Consider the following 21,834-nt stretch of genomic DNA (forward strand, 5'->3'; position numbering starts at 1 on the left):
GCCGTGGCTGGTGGGGCGAGGCTAGCCCTGGCTCAAAGGCCCCTCCATTGCTCCCCCACCTTGCCCACCCACCTGATACCCCTTGCATAGGGAGAGAATGGATACGCAGGAGGATGGCCTTAAAGAGAGGTGGACAACTCTCAGCTCTAGCACATGGATGGCAGGAACTCGGCAGGGTGAGCAGTGGGGCTGCTCAGCTGGGCACCCCCCCGGACGGGAAGTGTCTGTCATGATGGTGGCACTGGGCGTGGAAGCACTGAAGGGGATGCTCACTCTCACCTTTTTGGGGTTCAGCCCCAAGGCATAGGTGAAGATTCAGGTGGAGCTTGATATGGCCCTTGCAAGTCGACTGAGCACAGCCAGCCCTAGAGGCATTGTGGACGAGTATGGAGAATGGTGTCAGCTGAATGTGTGTGTCCCTATGGTCTAACGGCCAATGGCATTTGGGATGTAGGAAATCCATGCATCATACGGCTCGTTATCCGAAATCCGTCTGCGGGGGAGGAAAGCTAGTGTGGAAACAGAGCGCCAATAAAGTGCATGCATCTGACGAAGTGGGTCTTTGCCCACGAAAGCTTATGCTCCTACACTTCAGTTAGTCTATAAGGTGCCACAGGACTCCTCGTCGCCAATGAAGTTAGTCGTCTTTGTGGGCGATAAAACCGACTTTTCTCTGTTTATGCAAACGCCTCGTGCAGGGACCCTACCAGGAGACAGTCGTCCACATAAGAGAAAACTGTGCAGCCCCGATGTCTCCTCTGGGCTGCCACCCCCGAGAAAACTTCTCTGAGTCCTGGTGCCCTCACTAGTCCAAAGGGAGAGTCAGAATTGGGGATGTTCCTGGCCCACCATAAACTGAGGGTGGGGCTGAATGTCTGCAAGGGAACTAGGAGCCATGAGCCAGGCTTGCTCCTGAAGGACAGGGATTGCTGATGCCGATGGAACCCTCCTGCGCTGCTGGAGGCCCAGCCACAGGCCCCCCACCTCTTTTCTGGCAGTAGGACATACGGGGAGTCTGCGCAGAGCTGGGTGCGTTCCTATTGCAGCCTGGGTCCTGCCAGGTTTTTCAGTAGTCCCTGCTGGCTTGCCAGAGCTGTGCACAAGGGTGCACCCGCTTACAATCACCTTTGCCCTAGTGAACACTGCTCTGCACCCAGCACAACTGCAGAGTGCACATGGACACTAGTGCACAGCAAGTCAGTGCAGGGTGGTTCACACCCCAGTGTATCACGATTCACACAGGCATGCCCACCGCTGCTGCTTTGCATTCTCTATGCAGAAGGATGATAAGGTCTTGGCTGCACTGTTCACATGAGCCCACCCTCCCAGTGCTGCAGGTTGCTCTGTGGGACTGACCCGTATTTAGCCTGCCACCAGTGTCTGCGTCATCTGCCGCTTCTCTGAGAGGTTCCGTTGTACAGTCTTCCAAATGGAAGAACGAGGAAGCCACTGAATAGCACTGGGCTGAGCAGTGATCCCTGCGGAAGCCCAGGAGAAGCACCCACTGGATGCGCAGTACCTGTTTGCAGCTGCTTCTGAGGTTGGCTAGCCAGTTTGACTCTGAGTCCTACACAACGAGCAAGACAGACACCCGCCCCTCCTGGCGCAGGAGTTTCTGCTGCAGTGAGCTAGGCAGCTGCACAGGCAGCAGGCCAACACAGAGACAGGGCAGAGGGCACAAGTAAGCCTTGCAGATCCCCATACGGCCGCAGGACATAAGAATGGCCAGACTAGGTCAGCCGAAAAGTCCATCCACCACCCGACTCCCCAACTGCTCCCTGTACCTGAGCTTGGCTGGATGAGGAAAGCATTCTTCTCGTTGCCACTCACAATGCTGTAAGTGATGTGCCCCGAGGAGCCCCCGGTGTGCAGGGCCTGGATGCTCACCACGGTGGTGCCTGTAGGAGGGAGCGAGAGTGAGGCAGCGTGACAACCCAGAGAGGAAGGAATGGAGACAAGGAACATGGGGTGTGCACCATGAACGCAACTGGCAGCTCCTGGGGGGCACTGGCAAACCCTAGACAGCCCTCAGGACTGCCACGTGGAGTCAGATCTGTAGGCAGGGGTGCTGGGGAGCCCAGGTGTCCGGGCTCTATACCTGCCAGGGAGCACAGCAGAGGACAGTGGGTAAGTGGAGTCAGTGACCAGTCTGTATGGCTGTGCCTGCCCTGGGGTCCCGGTGACCCCTCCTTTGCTCCACACAGACACCCTTGGCACCGCCTCCTTGGAACCCACCCCTTGCCCTCCTAACATTCCCCAGTTCCTAGTTACCCCAGTGTCCTGTACCCCTCCCCCCGGATCCGAGGTACCTCAGCACCCTGTGACCTTGTACTCAGTCCCCCGGATTCCAGTTACCCCAGGGCCTTCTGACCCTGTACCTGGAGCCGAGTTACCCCTGTGCCCCTGTATCCCTCCCCCCGGATCCCAGGTACCTCAGTGCCCTGTGACCCTGTACCCCTCCCCCTGGATCCCAGTTACACCAGTGCCCTGTGACCCTGTACCCCTTCCGCTGGTTCCCAGTTACCCCAGCGCCCTGTGACCCTGTACTCAGTCCCCCGGTTCCCAGTTACCCCAGTGCCCTGTGACTCTGCACCCCACCCCATGGGTCCCAATAACCCCAGTGTCCTGTGACCCTGTACTCAGTCCCCCGGTTCCCAGTTACCCCAGTGCCCTGTGACCCTGTACTCAGCCTCATGGATCCCAGTGACCCCAGTGCCCTGTGACCCTGTACCCCACAGCCTGGTTCCCAGTGACCCCAGTGCCCTGTGACCCTGTACCCCACAGCCTGGTTCCCAGTTACCCCAGTGCCCTGTGACCCTGTACCCCACAGTCTGGTTCCCAGTGACCCCAGTGCCCTGTGACCCTGTACCCCACAGCCTGGTTCCCAGTTACCCCAGTGCCCTGTGACCCTGTACCCCACAGTCTGGTTCCCAGTGACCCCAGTGCCCTGTGACCCTGTACCCCACAGTCTGGTTCCCAGTTACCCCAGTGCCCTGTGACCCTGTACCCCACAGCCTGGTTCCCAGTTACCCCAGTGCCCTGTGACCCTGTACCCCACAGCCTGGTTCCCAGTTACCCCAGTGCCCTGTGACTCTGCACCCCACCCCATGGGTCCCAATAACCCCAGTGTCCTATGACCCTGTACCCAGCCCCTTGCTCCCAGTGTCCTGTGTCAGTGTCCCTAGAAGTCCACTGTTGCCCACTGCCCCAGTGCCCTTTGCCCCACTTTGTGAACCTTGCTGTGCCCTTTTGCCCCATGTGCTCCTAACGTCCCAACGTTCCTCTCTACTTTCCTTCCCAGGATTGGTGCTCTGTGCCTCTTTAGGGTGCCAGGAAGCTGCCCCCAAAGGGTTGACTGAGTCGGGGTCGGTCCTGCTTTGGGCAGGGGGCTGGACTCGGTGACTCCTGAAATCTCTGCCAGCCCTGGGGTTCCGTGATTCTAGGGTCTCACTCTTCTGCTCGGGTTAGCCATGCAGCCTCGTTAGGGTGCCGCGCTGCAGTGTGCAGCAAGCCCCACTCTACCGACTCCACTCCGCAGGGCCTGGGTGCCTCCCCAAGCACTCGCACTGATCTCACGAGAGAGGAGAAACCGTCTCTTCTTTGAGGGCTTGTTCATGTCCATTCCAAACAGGCGACGCGCCAGCCCGAGGGGAGGGGGGGGGGTTAAAAGACAGGCCACAAAGGGTCGGAATAAACTGACTTGTTTTCGGAGTGGAGAGAGGTAACGAGTGGGGTCCCCCAAGGGTTGGTACTGGGACCAATCCGAGTCAACACATTCATAACTGATCTGCAGAAAGGGGTAAACCAGGGGTGGGCAATAATTTTTGACCAGGGCCTCAGGCGGAAGGGGCGGGGCCAGGATACTTCCCCACCCACAGACCCTGACTGGTCTAGTGGTGGGGGAGCGTGCAAAGTCTTTGTCCCCCCGGACAGAACCGACAGCTGTTCTGAACAGCTAGTGGTTCCCTCTAGGTGCCCGTGCCCCTGGTGGTGGGAGGAGACGTTGCGTACTCCCCCCTGCGGTTGTTACCCACCAGCTCTGTGATTCTTGGGAAACCAGAACATGGTCACCTGTCAGCCTTGTGCTCTTGGGGAGTCAGGGAGTGACATTCATGGAAAACCATCCCCCTCCCTCAGGCCTCTGCTAGAATCAAAGACAAAGCAAAGAAAAGGCCGGGGAAGACGCACCTAAACTGCTTCAGACAAGGGTGATACAATTAAGGAAACACCCCAGCCTCATTTGCATTAAAGATGGAACAGAGGGACATCTCATTAGCATACAGAATGGAGAGCAGCTCTTCCAAGGCAGGAACCGCACTGAACTATGGGACACCGAAAGCAGAGAAGCACTGCCTGATGGGAAATCCCTGCTCCAGATGCTAATGAACCTAAGCCTGCTCACACCCAAATTAGTCATTATCAGACCAATTCTAGTAACGATCCTATTGACATCTAAAATACTGAAACTGCCAAGTTGCATTGTGAGCTCATTCAAGGAACATCACCCATAACCAGGGGTGATCAGTCTCTATTGTCTCTCCTCTTTCTCTTTGAACTATCCCTATAAAAACTCCTATCCTTGTCCCAAGAAAACTGTTCTGATACCTGGACTTAAACTGCATCAGTTCCATTGAGACTTCTTCATCTCCTGTCTGATCGTGCTGGGGGCTCTGTCCTGCTTTTCTCCTGCCCTCTGGACCCCCGGCTACCATCATCATCTGGGAACCCCGATCAGTGCAAGCTCCGTGGAGTGGTGAGGTCTCTCTCTCTCTCTCTTTCTCTCCCTCTCAACTATCTCTCTAAGGCTGTGTCCAGACTCCATGCCTCCGTCGACGGAGGCATGTAGATTAGCCAGCTCGGAAGAGGGAAATGAAGCCGCGATTAAAATAATCGCGGCTTCATTTAAATTTAAATGGCTGCCCCGATCTGCCGATCAGCTGTTTGTCGGCAGATCGGGAGAGTCTGGACGCGATGCCCCGACAAAGAAGCCTTTCTTCATCGACACAGGTAAGCCTCGTGAAACCAGGTTTACCTGTGTCGATGAAGAAAGGCTTCTTTGTCGGGGCATCGCGTCCAGACTCTCCCGATCTGCCGACAAACAGCTGATCGGCAGATCGGGGCAGCCATTTAAATTTAAATGAAGCCGCGATTATTTTAATCGCGGCTTCATTTCCCTCTTCCGAGCTGGCTAATCTACATGCCTCCGTCGACGGAGGCATGGAGTCTGGACACAGCCTAAGCATAGCCTCCTGACCCTGCCCTGTGTAAACTGTTATATGGTTACCTAACATTTGTAATCAGCTTCAATTTAGATTTAATATTGTAATTGTTAGATTTAATATTGTAACTTTTTGATATCTATTCACTACTCAGAAATAAATCACTTTCATTGTTAAGCTGGTTGCTTCTCTCTCTTTCTTTCTCTTTTGCTCACTCTTCCTTAAGGGGTGTTGTTTTGGCTTCCCCATTCGCTCTGCAACAACGCTTCTTGTACCCAAGCAAAAGATCCCTGTAGTGCCCAAAATCCTGTGGGGTTTGCTCATCGTGTGGTTTACCAGTGAATGACTGTGGTGTGAAAGTGGGGATAGGGGGTGCTGAACCTGGGGGCTTATGAGGATGGCAGCTTAAAGTGCTGTTTAATCCAGCCCACGGAGTCCAAAGGCACATGAGGGTGCAGTGTGGCATTGCTGTGAAACCCAGCCAGCTGAGTCCAGGGACATAGGAGGGGGTCAGCTTGTGAGTGCTGAGTACCCAGTCCTCTCAGAGGTGCTCTGATTAGTGGGTGTGAGTGTCTGTGTGTGTTGCTAAGGTGGGAAGAACCCCATCCTGAGGAACCTAGTTCCTGCAGGAGAGCTCCAGTGGGAGGGGGAATTGGCAGCAGGGAGAATTCAGCTCCATATGAGAGCCCAAGTAAGCACCAACAGCACACTGATAGAACTGTTAACCTTCCCCCAGTCCCATAAGGGTAACCTTGATAAATGAGCATACCCCAGAGTATTGGGCAAATTTGGTAACACGGTCTCCTAGGAACTGGGGAGGGAGGGGCGCACCAAGTCTCTCACTCCCTGCCCCTGCCCTGCGGCATTTAGAGTCAACCACCGGCTGAGCAGCAGAGTGGGAGGAGACTTAACACGCTCCCCCACCCTCAAGCCCTGATTCACAGTCATGGTGCCCAGGCATGCGGAAAGAGCAGAATGAGTGGGATTCCACAGAAATCAGTTTTGGGACCAGTTCTGTTCAATATCTTCATCAACGATTTAGATGATCGGTACGCTTATAAAGTTTGTGGATGATACCAAGCTGGGAGGGGTTGCAAATGCTTTGGAGGGTAGGGTCAGAATTCAAAGACTGGAGAATTGGTCTGAGGAAAAAAGGAGAAATGCAAAGTCCTCCACTTAGGAAGGAAAGATCCATTTCACACACAGGGTGTGTCTAGACTGCAGGCTTTTTTCGAAAAAACTTTACCTGAGTCTAGACTGCTGCCACGTTCTTTCAAAAGTAAATCGAAAGAATGCGGCAGTTTTTTTTACCACGGTAAACCTCGTTTTACAAGGAATAAAGGCTCTATGTAATGCAAACAGTACTTTTTCAAAAGTACTGGTTGTAGTCTAGATGCTCTTTTTCGAAAGAGGCTTGCAGTCTAGATATAGCCACACAGAGTGGGAAGCGACCACCTAGGAAGGAGCCCTGCAGAAAGGAATCTAGGGGTCAGAGTGGAACACAAGCTAAATGTGAGTCAAACATGAGACACTGTTGCAAAAAAAGGAAACATTATACTGGAATGTATTAACAGGAGTGTTGTAAGCAAGACACAAGAAGTCATTCTTCCGCTTTACTCTGCGCTGATTAAGCCTCATTTGAACTACTGTGTCTAGTTCTGGGAGCCAGATTTCAAGAAAGATTTGGAGAAGGTCCAGAGAAGAGCAACAGAAATGGTGAAAGGTCTAGAGAACATGAGCTCTGAGGGAAGATGGGAAGAACTGGGTTTCTTTAATCTGGAAAAGAGAAGACCGAGGGAAATGACAAGAGCTTTTAGCAGTGCTTTTTTTGTGTAAATACTCAAAAGTTGTTGAGCAAAAAAAAAAAAAGTATTTTTTTGGTATTAAAAATTAATGAGAATAAATCCCTTTGTCCATATATTCCTGAGGAACCTCCTCCACTGACTCTAGCTCCAAGAGCAACCATACCTCCTGGGAAAGGAGAAGGGTTCCTGAAGAGGAACAGAGAATGGGAGTGGGAGGATGAGAGGGCACAAAATTGGATGCCCTACCCCTTACTGGGTGCAATATCCAACAGGGGTGATGTTGTGGTTGGTGTCCTCGTTCCACGAGGAGTAACGGTAGTTCGAATTAGAGAGCCTAATTTGAACTACCTACTCCGTGCCGCGTGTAGCCGCGGGCACGGAGTCCGCACTAACGGGGATTTAAAAATGGCGGCGCCTGGCAAGATGCAAATGAAGCCCGGGATATTTAAATCCCGGGCTTCATTTGCAACTTCGCATGCCTACATTAGCCACCCTAGTTCGAACTAGGGTGGCAGTGTAGACATTCCTCTATAGACCACTGGATCAGGTGGATGAGGTAGACAAGGGTTTCTACAGACAACTAAGAGAAGCTTCCAGATCACAGGCCCTGGTTCTCATGGGGGACTTTAATCACCCTGACATCTGTTGGGAGATCAATACAGCAGCACACAGACAATCCAGGAAGTTTTTGGAGAATGCTGGGGATAACTTCTTGGTACAAGTGCTGAAGGAACTGACCAGGGGACATGCGCAGCTTGACCTGCTGCTCACAAACAGGGAGGAACTAGTAGAGGATGTAGATGTGGGTGGCAACCTGGGCAGCAGTGATCATGAGATGGTAGATTTCAGGATCCTGAACAAAGGAAGAAAGGGGAGCAGCAAAATACACACCCTGGACTTCATAAAAGCAGACTTTGACACCCCCCCACAGAGAACTGATGGGCTGGATTCCCTGGGATGCTAACATGAAGGGGAAAGGAGTCCAGGAGAGCTGGCAGCATGTTAAAGAAGCCTTATTAAAAGCACAGGAAGAAACCGGTCAGCTCCCAGACAAATGCACTAAGCAACGCAGTATGGGAAGGAGGTTAGCAGCCCTTGGAGGAGAAAGAACAGGTTAAGAACTTTTTAGAAAAGCTAGACAAATCCATGGGTCCGGATTTAATGTATCCGAGGGTACTGAGGGAGTTGGCAGATGTCATGGAGGAGCCTTTGGCCATTATCTTTGAAAACTCATGGAGATCGGGAGAGATCCCGGATGATTGGAAAAAGGCAAATGTAGTGCCCATCTTCAAGAAAGGGAAGGAGGATGATCCAGGGGACTACAGACCAGTCAGCCTTACCTCAGACCCTGGAAAATTCATAGAGGGGATCCTCGGGGAATCCATTTTAAAGCATTTGGAAAAGGGGAATGTGATCAGGAATAGTCAACATGGATTCACCAAGGGCAACATGGATCAGCTGTTTGTCGGCACAGCGCGGCAGTCTAGACAGGGATCTGCCAACCCCAGAACCCTTCGTTGGCAGATCCTTTATCATCCTGAGGGATTTGGGTTTATTTAGTCTGCAGAAGCGAAGAGTGAGGGGGGATTTGAGCTTCCTGAAGGGAGGTTCCAAAGAGGATGGAGAGAGGCTGGTTTCAGTAGTGACGGATGGCAGAACAAGGAGCAATGGGTTAGCCAGGGAGGGAGTGGAATCTGGAGGTTTTTAAGTCTCGGCTTGACAAAGCCCTGGCTGGGATGATTGAGTTGGGGCTGGTCCTGCTTTGGGCAGGGGGCTGGACGTGATGACTCCTGAGTTCTCTAGGGTTCTATGATTCTGTGATTCTCTATTGTGAGGAATACCCTTTGTTCCAAAGTGATGCCCGGAAGAAAGGGGATAGTCTGGAAGAAAAGGTAAGGCAATGTGGATCCAGATGGTGACCTGGTATGTCGTCCTTGACCACACCTTCACAATACCTGCTTAGGGCCTGAAGGTGGTTTGATGGGTGTGGCCTCTTTCTGCCACTCCTGTTCCTCCTCCAGGAGTTGTCTTGTCAGTGCTGTGGGAAGAACAGCTGAGGTGGTTAAGGCCTGAATCACCACTGTTGTGTTACTAGAGTGTGCAGGCCTAAGGATTTGGAAGTGGCTCTAGTCTCTGGTATTCTCTGAAAACAGCGTCGTCCCCTCAAAGGGAAGGCCCTCTGCGGTTTGCTATACTTCAGGTGGCAGGCCAGAGACCTGGAGCCAGGATGCAAGTTTTAGTAAGTGGCAAAGCAACAAGGGAGGGACTGGAAGAGGCCTCCTCAATCATTTCTTCAGCCTTGATGGTCAAGCCCTGGGCAGCCCTCCACAGCAATTGCTGCAAGACGGCATTGTCCTCAAGTGCAGGGCCCACTGAGGGACTTGCTAAGGCTTCGTCAGGAGATGCTGAGGAGGAAGGCATGAAGGCTGGGACGCGTTCTCTACCATCTGCCCCAGTGGCTCCCTGCTGGTCTCAAGGATTTCAGACCTGGTCTGGTGCTGACAATGCATCTGTGGGTGCCGAGGGTGCAGGTGCAGGGACTGACGCTGAGACAGGCATCTGGTATCTCATCAGTGCCAGCGCTGGCAACTGAGGAGGTGGAGGCAAAGCCAGTGATGGTGCCGAATTGATTTGGGCTATCATTGCAGGAACCATGGTACATTAGTGCTGATGGGGTCCTCGACTCCAAAACCGCCGCCAGTACTGGACTGCGGACAGTGCAGTCTCTGAAGGCGCTGGAGTGCAGAAGGGAGGCCACCGAGATATGGCGCACAGTCGCCAGTGGGGCAAATGTGGCTGACTCTACTGAGGACGGTGCTGAGTGATGTCCTTGGAATGCTTCCTGGGCTTGGTTGGACACTCAGGGGTCCGAAGGGCCACAGTGGCACATTCTGCCACAGACGGGACACAACAACTGGGGCTACTAACGGTGCCCTCTCGATCTAGATTGCTGACTCAGGCTCCTCTTCAGCCTGTGCGAGTTGGACTCTGAAGTCTCTGATGCGGAAGATCAAGGAGGTGCTCGTGTTCTAGGCACCATTCCCAGCCTCTGACAAACAGAGGCAAGGAACACTATTCCTGCCCATCGTGGCTAATAGCCATTGATGGACTTAACCTCCATGAATCTATCTAGCTTTTTTTTGAACCCTGTTAAAGTTTGGTATTCACAACATTCTCTAGCAAGGAGTTCCACAAGTTAACTGCTTCGTGTGACAAAAAACTTCCTTTTGTTTGTTTTAAACCTGCTACCAATTAATTTCATTTGGTGACCCCTAGTTCTTGTGTTGTGGGAACAAGTAACTTTTCCTTATGCACTTTCTCCATACCAGTCATAATTTTACAGACCTATATTATATCCTCCCTTAGTGTCCTCTTTTCTAAGCTGGAAAGTCCCAGTTTTATTAATCTCTCCACATATGGCAGTTGTTCCACACCTCTCATAATTTTTGTTGCCCTTTTCTGAACCTTTTCCAATTCCAATATATCTTGAAATGAGGCTACTATATCAGCAGGCAGTATTCAAGATGTGGGCATACTATGGATTTATGGAGAGGCAATAAGATATTCTCTGTCTTATTCACTATCCTTTCCTTAATGGATCCTAACATTCTGTTTGCTTTTTTGCCTGCAGCTGCACGTTGAATGGACGTTTGCAGAGAACTATCTGCAGAGACTTCAAGATCTCGCTCTTCAGAGGCAACAGTTAATTCATCTGCCACTTTGTTGCCCAGTCACCTAGCTTTGTGAGACACTTTCACAGGGGTAGGAAATCTTTTTTTGAATTGAGGGCCGCTGATCCACAGAAATGTCAGCTGGGAGCTGCACATAAGTGAGAAGCCCCTGACTGAGGAGAAAGTCACTCTCCACATTCCCCTTGTGCCCAGCCTACTAGATTTTGGGTGCTCTAGCCTGGCGAGTGGGAGCCGGGGGCTGGAGCGCCAGCGCGGGCTTCCCAATGCAGAGCCTTGGGGGCCAGATCCAGGCAAGCTGGGGGCTGCATTCAGCCCCTGGGCCTGAGGTTCCCCACCCTGCTTTAGAAGGTCTTCACTGTCTTAAGAGTCTTGAGCAGTTTGGAATCGCCTTCACATTTTGCCACCTCAGGGTCTGTCTACACTACAAAGTGAATTCGAACAACAGCCGTTAGTTCGAACTAACTTTCATAGGGTCTGTCTACACTACCGCCCTAGTTCGAACTAGGGTGGTTACTGTAGGCAACCGAAGTTGCAAATGAAGCTCAGGATTTAAATATCCCGGGTTTCATTTGCATCTTGCCGGGCGCCGCCATTTTTAAAGCCCCGGTAGTTAGGACTCCGTGCCCGCGGCTACACGCGGCATGAACTAGGTAGTTTGGATTAGGCTTCCTATTCCGAACTACCGTTACTCCTCATGGAACGAGGTGTACCGGTAGTTCGGAATAGGAAGCCTAATCTAGAACTACCTACTCCGTGCCGTGTGTAGCCACGGGCACGGAGTCTGAACTACCAGGGCTTTAAAAATGGCGGCGCCCGGCAAGATGCAAATGAAGCCCGGGATATTTAAATCCCAGGCTTCATTTGCAACTTCGGTTGCCTACAGTAACCACCCTAGTTCGAACTAGGGTGGTAGTGTAGACATACCCATAGGCACTACACATTCAAACCACCAGTTCGAACTTAATACGAACTAGCGGAGCGCTTAATTCGAACTAGGTAAACCTCATTCTATGAGGAGTAACGCCTAGTTCCAATTAAGTAGTTTGAATTAAGGTCTGTGTAGCCACTTAATTCGAAATAGTGAGAGGCTAGCCCTCCCCAGGTTGCCCTGGTGGCCACTCTGGGCCAAGCCAGGGAAACTCGTCTGCCCCTCTCCTGGCCTCAGAGCCCTTAAAGGGCCACGGTCTGGCTACGGTGCCCGTGCCAGGTGCAAGCCGGCCAGCACCCAGTCAGCAGACCCTGCACCTGGCATGGCACAAGCCAGCCACCCGCTGCCACCCAGCCCTCCGCCTCTTCCCGGGACCAGGCTGGCCGCTCCCAGGAGCCTGCCCGGGGCCGCAAGAGGCGGGCGCCCGCCTGGTCTAGTGTGGAGATCATGAACCTCATTCAGGTTTGGAGGGAGGCCTCCAACGTCCACAATCTCCGCACTAGGCACAGGAAAGTGGCCGTCTAGGGCAGGATAGCTGCCAGCCTGGCCACCAAAGGCCACATGCGAACCCAGGAACAGGTTTGCATGAAAATCAAGTTGGTCCAATGAGACCCCCGACCCTGAGCTTAGAACATAAGAACATAAGAACGGCCGTACTGGGTCAGACCAAAGGTCTATCTAGCCCAGTAGCCTGTCTGCCGACAGAGGCCAACACCAGCTACCCCAGAGGGGATGGACCAAAGACAGTGACCAAGCCATTTGTCTCGTGCCATCCATCTCCAGCCTTCTACAAACAGAGGCCAGGGACACCGTTCCTACCCCCTGGCTAATACCACTCCATGGACCCAACCTCCATGACTTTATCTAATTTCTCTTTAAACTCTGTTCTAGTTCTAGCCTTCACAGCCTCCTGCAGCAAGGAGTTCCACAGGATGACTATTTGCTTTGTGAAGAAGAACTTTTTTTTATTAGTTTGAAGCCTGCTACCCATTTATTTCATCTGGTGTCCTCTAGTCCTTCTATTATGGGAACTAATGAAGAACTTTTCTTTATGCACCCTCTCCACACCACTCATGCTTTTATAGACCTCTATCATATCCCCCCTCTGTCTCCTCTTTTCTAAGCTGAAATGTCCCAGTCTCTTTAGTTTCTCTTCATATGCGACCTGTTCCAAACCCCTAATCATTTTAGTTGCCCTTTTCTGATCCCTTTCCATGGCCAAAATATCTTTTTTGAGGTGAGGAGACCACATCTGTACACAGTACTGAAGATATGGCATACCATAGTTTTATACTTCCCCTCCTCCTTCTTCCCCAGGTTTCCCCCTTCCCTCTCCCACCCTCTCTCTTCCTCTCTTCCACCTCCTTTTCCCAGTCTCCCCAGAGGTTAACCCCCCCCCCAGTTTTGTTCAATAAAGAGAGTTTCTATTTTTGAACACACGTGTCCATTATTTTTTACATCAGGAAGGGGGGCTAGGGAGGGGTAAGTGGAAGGAGGTGAGGGAGGAATGGGGCACGAGCCCCTGATGGGGAGGACTGGGGTGGCTCTGCGGGCTCCTCAGGCTTGAAGCTCTCTTGCAGAGCCTCCTGGATCCTGACAGCCCCTCGATTGACTCCCCCTGGATGGTAGCCTGCGGCAAGTGCAGTCGGGCTGATGGCCGAGTACTGTGATGTGCTGAGTGTGGGCATTCAGGGCACTCCAAGACAGGACTGCTTTGCTGTCCCTCATCGAGGAAGACAAGCAAGCGGGGAACCCTGAGAACTGTCTGTCTGGGGTGGGAGTCGGGTCCCTTTAAGCACAGCCCTCGGCTAGCCTGAGGCAACTAAAATGATCAGGGGTTGGGAACAGGTCCCATATAAAGAGAGGCTAAAGAGACTGGGACTTTTCAGCTTAGAAAAGAGGAGACGGAGGGGGAACAGGATAGAGGTCTCTAAAAGCAGGAGTTGGGTGGAGAGGGTGCATACAGAAAAGTTCTTCATTAGTTCCCATAAAGAAGGACTAGAGAACACCAAAGGAAAGGAATGGGTAGCAGGCTTCAAACTAGTAAGAGAAAGTTCTTCTTCACAAAGCAAAGAGTCAGCCTGTGGAACTCCTTGCTGCAGGAGGCTGTGAAGGCTAGAACTAGAACAGAGTTTAAAGGGAAGTGAGATAACGTCATGGAGGTTGGGTCCATGGAGTGCTATTAGCCAGGGGATAGGAGTGGTGTCCCTGGCCAATGTTTGTGGAAGGCTGGAGAGGGATGGCACGAGACAAATCGCTTGGTCACTGTCTTCGGTCCATCCCCTCCAGGGTCTCTAGGGTTGGCCGCTGTCGACAGACAGGCTACTGGGCTAGATGGACCTTTGGTCTGACCCAGGACGGCCATTGTAAGCTCAGGGCTCAGGGTCGGGGGTCTCAGTGGACCCCCTTGATTCTCTTGCACACCTGCTCCTGGGTGGCCAGGCTGGCAGCTCTCCTGCCCTAGCCGGCCACTTTCCTGTGCCTAGTGCGGAGATCATGGACGAGGCCCACGATGTCTGCACTAGCTCAGGCGCGTGCCCGCCTCTCGCGGTCCCGGGCAAGCTCCCGGGAGCCGCCAGCCTGGTCCCGGGAAGAGGGGGAGGGCTGGGGGCATCGGGTGGGTGGCTCGATCCGTGCCAGGTGCAGGGTCTGCTGGCTGGGTGCTGGCAGGCTTGCACCTGGCACGGGCACCGTAGCCAGCCTGTGCCTCTTTAAGGGGTCCGGGGCCGGGAGGGGGGCAGACGAGTTTCCCTGGTGTTGGCCAGAGTGGCCACCAGGGAAACCTGGGGAGGGCTAGCCTCCCACTAGTTCGAATTAAGGGTCTACACAGCCCTTAATTCGAACTAGCTAGTTTGAACTAGGCTTAATCCTCGTGGAATGGTGTAGCGCTTATGAAAGTTAGTTCGAACTAACGTCCTTTAGTTCGAACTAACTTTGTAGTGTAGACATACCCCAACTCAGGAGAGACCCTTCCCTCTTCTCCCATGACAACTTATTTGGCATATGTGCCCGGGGGGGCCTCTTAGTAGTTCCCACCTCCAGCTCCCGGCCATTCCCTCTGGCCCCCGGTACCCCCCTCCTGTCCCCAGCTCCCGGCCATTCCCTCTGACCCCCGGTACCCCCTTCCTGTCCCCAGCTCCCGGCCATTCCCTCTGACCCTCGGTACCCCCTTCCTGTCCCCAGCTCCCGGCCATTCCCTCTGACCCTCGGTACCCCCTTCCTGTCCCCAGCTCCCGGCCATTCCCTCTGACCCCCGGTACCCCCTTCCTGTCCCCAGCTCCCGGCCATTCCCTCTGACCCTCGGTACCCCCTTCCTGTCCCCAGCTCCCGGCCATTCCCTCTGACCCTCGGTACCCCCTTCCTGTCCCCAGCTCCCAGCCATTCCCTCTGACCCCCGGTACCCCCTTCCTGTCCCCAGCTCCTGGCCATTCCCTCTGACCCCCGGTACCCCCTTCCTGTCCCCAGCTCCCGGCCATTCCCTCTGACCCCCGGTATCCCTTTCCTGTCCCCAGCTCCCGGCCATTCCCTGCTCCGACCCCCGGTACCCCCTTCCTGTCCCCAGCTCCCGGCCATTCCCTGCTCCGACCCCTGGTACCCCCTTCCTGTCCCCAGCTCCCGGCCATTCCCTTTGACCCCCGGTATCCCCTTCCTGTCCCCAGCTCCCAGCCATTCCCTCTGACCCCCGGTACCCCCTTCCTGTCCCCAGCTCCTGGCCATTCCCTCTGACCCCCGGTACCCCCTTCCTGTCCCCAGCTCCCGGCCATTCCCTCTGACCCCCGGTATCCCTTTCCTGTCCCCAGCTCCCGGCCATTCCCTGCTCCGACCCCCGGTACCCCCTTCCTGTCCCCAGCTCCCGGCCATTCCCTGTTCCGACCCCTGGTACCCCCTTCCTGTCCCCAGCTCCCGGCCATTCCCTCTGACCCCCGGTACCCCCTTCCTGTCCCCAGCTCCCGGCCATTCCCTCTGACCCCCGGTATCCCCTTCCTGTCCCCAGCTCCCGGCCATTTCCTGCTCCGACCCCGCACTATGTACCCTGTGGCCAGTACCTGGGGCAGCATTCTCAGGCAGGGCCACGTCCTTGGTGCTGCGGGGGAAATGCACGCCCCGGTATCTCTCTTCCTGCAGGTGGATCACCACCACGCCAGTGGAGGAGAGGGCTGGCTGGCCCAGGTCGCTGGCCAGGATGAAGAGGGTGCGCTGGCGCTGGCTCAGAGAGCTGAGAGGCTGCAGCAGCTGGATGTCGCCAGTGTAGGAATTGATGGCGAAGCTGGGGTTGGGTGTGGCAAACCGGTACAGAATGGAGGCGTTGGCACCTGCATCTTTGTCCTCAGCCTGCATCATGGCCACCAGCTGCTTAGGCGGCGTGTGGCGGGAGAGGTTGACAGCGAGCAGGCTGTGCAGGAAGGCAGGCGCATGGTCATTGACGTCCTGCACAGTGACTGTGACACGCACAACTGCACTCTTGGGCTCCCAGGGGGCTGAGTCCACGGCTTTGGCCAGAAAGCTGTACCTGGCTCGGCGCTCACGGTCCAGGGCCTGGGCGCTGGTGATGCGCCCACTCTGCGGTTCCACCTGGAACATGCCCAGCGACTCGTTGCCCAGGTAGTAGGAGACCTGCCCATTGGTGCCCTCGTCTGGGTCCAGTGCCCCCAGCTGCAGCACCAGTGCCCCGACAGCGAGGTCCTCAGGCACCTCCACAGCGTAGGCTGCCTGTGCGAAGCGCGGGGCGTTGTCATTCAGGTCCAGCACTCGAACGCTCAGAGACATGGTGGCGCTACGCGGGGGTGTGCCGTGATCTCGCGCCTCCACAATCAGCTGGTAAGAGGCCACCAGCTCCCGGTCCAGGCTGCGCGAGGTGGAGAGCACGCCGGAGGCAGGGTCCAGGCTGAAATCCTGGGCAGGGTCTCCCTCTGGGGGAAGAGAGAGGATGAGAGAGCCTCCCTGATATGGCGTGGGGGGATGGGTGCATGGGACCCTCGTGACAGGGCTCAGAGAGGGTGTAGGCGCGAGGCCCCTTCCTGAGTCTGACTTTTGGGAGGGGGCAGGAACGATGGGCCCACCCTGGGATGGCGCCCGGTCGTTCTGCAGACGGGCCCCTGCATGCGGGGTGCTGTGGTGCAGACAGGATAGGGTGTCTCCCCCTGAGCTGCACAGCACATGGCCCATACTTGGCACCACCTCACCGGCAAACCCCCCCAGTGCAGAGCAGAGGCGCACAACTTCATCCCTTCTCAGCAACCCTTGACCCAACTCCCCAGTAGAATCAGGAGCGTGCCATGCAGGGCCTGGGGCTGGCGTGAGCAGCCGGCATTCGCGGACCTGGAGGCAGCTCTACCATACCAGGCCCCCGGAGAGCTGTGCGGCCTGGCATAGGTTGTACCCTGTGGCCTGAGCACACCCGGCAGCCGGGAGATTGCTGCTCATCGAAGGAGCCACGTGTGGGAGCTGGGATCGGAAGGGGGAGCACCGGCACAGCACAAGCCATGTGCCCATGGCCCTCACCCAGCACATGGTACTCCAGACGCCCGTTCTCGCCCGCATCTGGGTCTGTGGCCCGCAGGGTGTAGAGTGCCACAAGGCTCTGGTTCTCAGGCACCTCCAAGGAGCAGGACTTGCTCTCGAAGTGCGGGGCATGGTCGTTTTCATCTCCCACCAAGATCCGCACCATCACTTTGGCCAGGTTGGGGGGCCGGCCACCATCCCGGGCATAGACTGTGGGGGAGATGGCAGTCCTAGAGACCCTACCTGACACGCAAGGGTACCCTCCCCTTGCCTGCAAGGAGCAGCTCACTCATGGCCCATTCCCTCCTCCAGCACTCACCCCCCCGCTCTCCTGTCTTCCTCCCTTCATGTCTCACCCCCCAACACTCTTATCCCAGACCTGAAACCCCCCACTCCCTTTGTCTGCCCTGCACCATGGGCCTCCTTCCCCTAACTACTAGTGATGTCCATGCCAGCAGGGACCCCAGCGGCAACCCCCCACCTTTCCGCATAGGCCCTGCTTCTCTCCTTCCCCTGCCCAACCCCCAGGTCTGGCCATACCTGTTAGCACGTGCTGTTCCCGCCTCTCCCGGTCCAGGGAGTGCGCAGTAGTGATGAGGCCCGTCTGTGGGTGGATGGAGAAGGGCCCCCCAGAGAGGCCTCCATACGACACATGACCATTGGCTCCTGAAGAGAGAAACCTCTGAGTGGAAGGCGCAATGGCCCCAGGACCAGGGCCCCTCTCTACTTCCCCTGCAGCCACAAAAGGAATCGGCGTGGGCTGCCGGGTGGGGAAGGGCCCAGAGACAGGAGGCGGGGGCAGAAATGGAGATGTCAGAAGGCCGAGGGAAGGCGACCGCTGTGGCCCAGCTAAGGGGGAGGAGAAATGCTGCCTGGCGACTGTCCCTGAGGCCAGGGCCACGCTGAGAGCCCCATTCTCAGCTTCCCCTCAGTGCTCAGAGCCTGCCTCTCTCCTCTGCTCATCCCTGGGGCTCCCGGGATGCTGCCTTGGCAGATGGGAGAAGGGGAAGGCCTGTGGTGACCACGTCCACGCCTGCCCTTCCAGGCCAACGCCTCTGGAGAAGCATTGACCGTGCCAGACTCCTGCCCCTGTGGTCACCAGTTCCAGCCCCAAGACTCACCCAGGTCACGGTCTGTGGCCAGCAGCTGCAGCACAGGGCTGCCCGCTGGCAGGTTCTCCATGACACGGGCCTCATACTCAGCCCGCTCAAAGGTGGGCGCCTCGTCGTTGACGTCCAGCACCAGCACAGACAGCAGCTGAGTGGACGAGTGACGTGGGAAGCCATGGTCCATGGCCACGACCGTCAGGTTGTGCTGGGCAACCTCCTCCCTGTTCAGAGCCCGCACAATGGAGAGGGCACCTAGGGAGACACCAGGACACACTGAGCCTGTACACAGGAGTAGCAGGCACCTGGCTGGCATGAGCCACAGTCTTGCAGGCAGGTCCCACAGCTCCACAACCCCACAGCTTGGGCTGTGGTGCCACACCCAGCTGTGCCCCCAGCATTGGCCTGTTTCTCTGACTCCTGCAGTGGCCAGGCACCTCCTTCCTCTGGCGGCCAGCGGGGAATCCATCCCTCGCTGCCGGCTGAGTCTGCCACCTGCTGTCACCACTGCCGTCTCCTCTGACTGCCCCAGGTCTCCAGAGTGCGCCTGACACACCGCTGTCTCACCTCCCCCACGTCCGTCAGCTCTTCCCCTTCGCCCCCTGTGTGTCCCGTGTCCCCTCCCTTCCCCATGTCCCTCAGCTCTTCCCCTTTGCCCCGTGTCCCGTGTCCACTCCCTTCCCATGTCCATCAGCTCTTCCCCTTCGCCACGTGTATCCCGTGTCCCCTCCCTTCCCCACGTCCGTCAGCTCTTCCCCTTCGCCCCCTGTGTGTCCCGTGTCCCCTCCCTTCCCCACGTCCCTCAGCTCTTCCCCTTCGCCCCGTGTCCCGTGTCCCCTCCCTTCCCATGTCCATCAGCTCTTCCCCTTCGCCACGTGTATCCCGTGTCCCTTCCCTTCCCCACGTCCATCAGCTCTTCCCCTTCGCCCCGTGTCCCTTCCCTTCCCCACGTCCGTCAGCTCTTCCCCTTCGCCCCCTGTGTCCTGTGTCCCCTCCCTTCCCCACGTCCCTCAGCTCTTCCCCTTCACCCCGTGTCCCGTGTCCCTTCCCTTCCCCACGTCCCTGAGCTCTTCCCCTTCGCCCCCCGTGTATCCCATGTCCCCTCCCTTCCCCACGTCCGTCAGCTCTTCCCCTTCGCCCCCTGTGTCCCGTGTCCCCTCCCTTTCCCACGTCCGTCAGCTCTTCCCCTTCGCCGTGTGTCCTGTGTCCCTTCCCTTCCCCACGTCCCTCAACTCTTCCCCTTCGCCCCCTGTGTGTCCCGTGTCCCTTCCCTTCCCCACGTCCGTCAGCTCTTCCCCTTCGCCCCCTGTGTGTCCCGTGTCCCTTCCCTTCCCCACGTCCCTCAGCTCTTCCCCTTTGCCCCCTGTGGGTCCCGTGTCCCTTCCCTTCCCCACGTCCCTCAGCTCTTCCCCTTCGCCCCGTGTGTGTCCCGTGTCCCTTCCCTTCCCCACGTCCGTCAGCTCTTCCCCTTCGCCCCGTGTGTACCGTGTCCCCTCCCTTTCCCACGTCCCTCAGCTCTTCCCCTTCGCCCCGTGTGTGTCCCGTGTCCCCTCCCTTCCCCACGTCCGTCAGCTCTTGCCCTTCGCCCCCTGTGTGTCCCGTGTCCCTTCCCTTCCCCACGTCCGTCAGCTCTTCCCGTTCGCCCCGTGTGTCCTGTGTCCCTTCCCTTCTCCACGTCCGTCAGCTCTTCCCCTTCGCCCCGTGTGTTTCCTGTGTCCCTTCCCTTCCCCTCATGCCTGTCATCTTCCCTTGGGAAAGGACACGGGAGACAAAATGGGCCATCTCCCAGGCTCCCCCGCAACTCCCTGCCATGTTACAAGTCCCTCTTACCTGTGCTGGGGTTGAGGTGGAACCGGCCCTCAGCATTGCCTGCCTGCAGTGTGTAGCTCACCCGCCCATTTTCACCCAGGTCCCCATCCTGTACAACCACGTGTAGCACCACAAATCCAGTGGGCTGGTCTTCCATGACACTGACAGTGTCTGGCGAGAGGAAGACAGGTGCGTTGTCGTTCTCGTCTGTTACGAAAACGCGGGCAGTGACAGCAGCAGAGTGGCGCTGGCTGATGTTGGGAGCCTGGTCTGTGGCCTCCACCACCAGCAGAAAGGAAGGGACTGTCTCACGGTCTAGCCCCTCATGGAGGCTCAGCTGTCCAGAGTGGGCATCCAGCTGGAAGTGGGAGCCGGGGGGCTCCTGGCGAAGCAGTCTGTAGCACACCTGGCTGTTGGGCCCAGCGCCATCACCATCTGGGGCTTGGAAGGTGAAGATGGAGGTGCCGGCCGGTGTGTTCTCAGGCACGACGATCGTGATGGGGTCCTCGGGGAAGGCGGGCGCCTGGTCATTGCAGTCCTGCACATGGATTTGTACCAGCACCAGCCGGCTGGCCGGATAGCCGTTCTGCATGTCCTCGGCACTGACCTGCAGCGTGTGCTGCGCCCCCCTCTCGTAGTCCAGCTCCCGCGCTGCATAGATCTCCCCCGTCGTGCTATCCACCACAAAGGTGCCATCCCCCCCGCCCCCTATCAGCGTGTAGGTCAGCTGCCCCTGCCCGGAGGCCTCTGGAGGCGCCACAGAACCAATCACTGAGCCAGGCTTGACCCCTTCCACTGGGTGCAGCGTAAGCACCACGGTGTCTGGCTGAGGCAGCGCCCGGGAGGACGGCAGAACCTGCAGTGGGAGAGGAAAGCTGAAGTCAGACTTGTGGGGCTGGAGGGGATGAGCTGAGAGAAGGAGCTGTGGGGCAGTGGGCTGGAGGGGCTGCCTACAAGAAGAGAGATGGTGACTGCAGCGGAGGTTCTGGCGGAGGCTGCTTACCAGAACATGGGCGGTGGTTGGGGGGCAGAGGTTGTGAAGGGAGGCTGTATACCAGAGCATGGATGGTGGCCGTGGGGCAGAGGCTGGGTGGGGCCGCAGGGCAGAGACTGTAGAGGGCTGTGTCCCAGAATGTGGATGGTGGCCGTGGGGCAGAGTAGGTGGAGCTGTGGGGCAGAGACTGTAGAGGGCTGTGTCCCAGAACGTGGATGGTGGCCATGGGGCAGAGTAGGTGGAGCTGTGGGGAAGAGACTGTAGAGGGCTGTGTCCCAGAACGTGGATGGTGGCCGTGGGGCAGAGTAGGTGGAGCTGTGGGGCAGAGACTGTATAGGGCTGTGTCCCAGAACATGCATGGTGGCTGTGGGGCAGAGGCTGTGTGGGGCCGTGGGGCAGAGACTGTAGAGGGCTGTGTCCCAGAACGTCGATGGTGGCCACGGGGCAGAGACAGTGTGGGGCCGTGGGGCAGAGACTGTAGAGGGCTGTGTCCCAGAACGTGGATGGTGGCCGTGGGGCAAAGACTGTAGAGGGCTGTGTCCCAGAACGTGGATGGTGGCCCTGGGGGAGAGACACTATAGAGCTGTGTCCCAGAACGTGGATGGTGGCCATGGGGAGAGACTCTATAGAGCTGTGTCCCAGAACGTGGATGGTGGCCATGGGGAGAGACTCTATAGGGCTGTGTCCCAGAACGTGGATGGTGGCCATGGGAAGAGACTCTATAGAGCTGTGTCCCAGAACGTGGATGGTGGCCCTGGGGGAGAGACTCTATAGAGTTG

At 56.5% G+C, this 21,834-nt stretch overlaps 1 protein-coding gene across 3 annotated transcripts in view; it reads right to left on the bottom strand.

Annotated features, from left to right (window-relative positions):
• DCHS1 (dachsous cadherin-related 1) overlaps window positions 1–21,834 on the bottom strand; it is a 164,482-nt gene that overhangs the window by 48,030 nt on the left and 94,618 nt on the right. For all 3 annotated transcript variants that reach the window (XM_075917306.2, XM_075917305.2, XM_075917308.2), the window contains 6 exons: window positions 20,083–20,917; window positions 18,268–18,507; window positions 17,687–17,812; window positions 17,147–17,356; window positions 15,691–16,554; window positions 1,785–1,898 (listed from right to left, as the gene is read on the bottom strand). In XM_075917306.2, coding sequence (XP_075773421.2) covers window positions 1,785–1,898; window positions 15,691–16,554; window positions 17,147–17,356; window positions 17,687–17,812; window positions 18,268–18,507; window positions 20,083–20,917 — 2,389 coding nt within the window. The remainder of the gene's footprint in view (window positions 1–1,784; window positions 1,899–15,690; window positions 16,555–17,146; window positions 17,357–17,686; window positions 17,813–18,267; window positions 18,508–20,082; window positions 20,918–21,834) is intronic.

This window comes from Pelodiscus sinensis, chromosome 1 (genome assembly GCF_052426305.1).
Source record: "Pelodiscus sinensis isolate ZL-2025 chromosome 1, ASM5242630v1, whole genome shotgun sequence".
Lineage (NCBI taxonomy): Eukaryota > Metazoa > Chordata > Testudines > Trionychidae > Pelodiscus > Pelodiscus sinensis.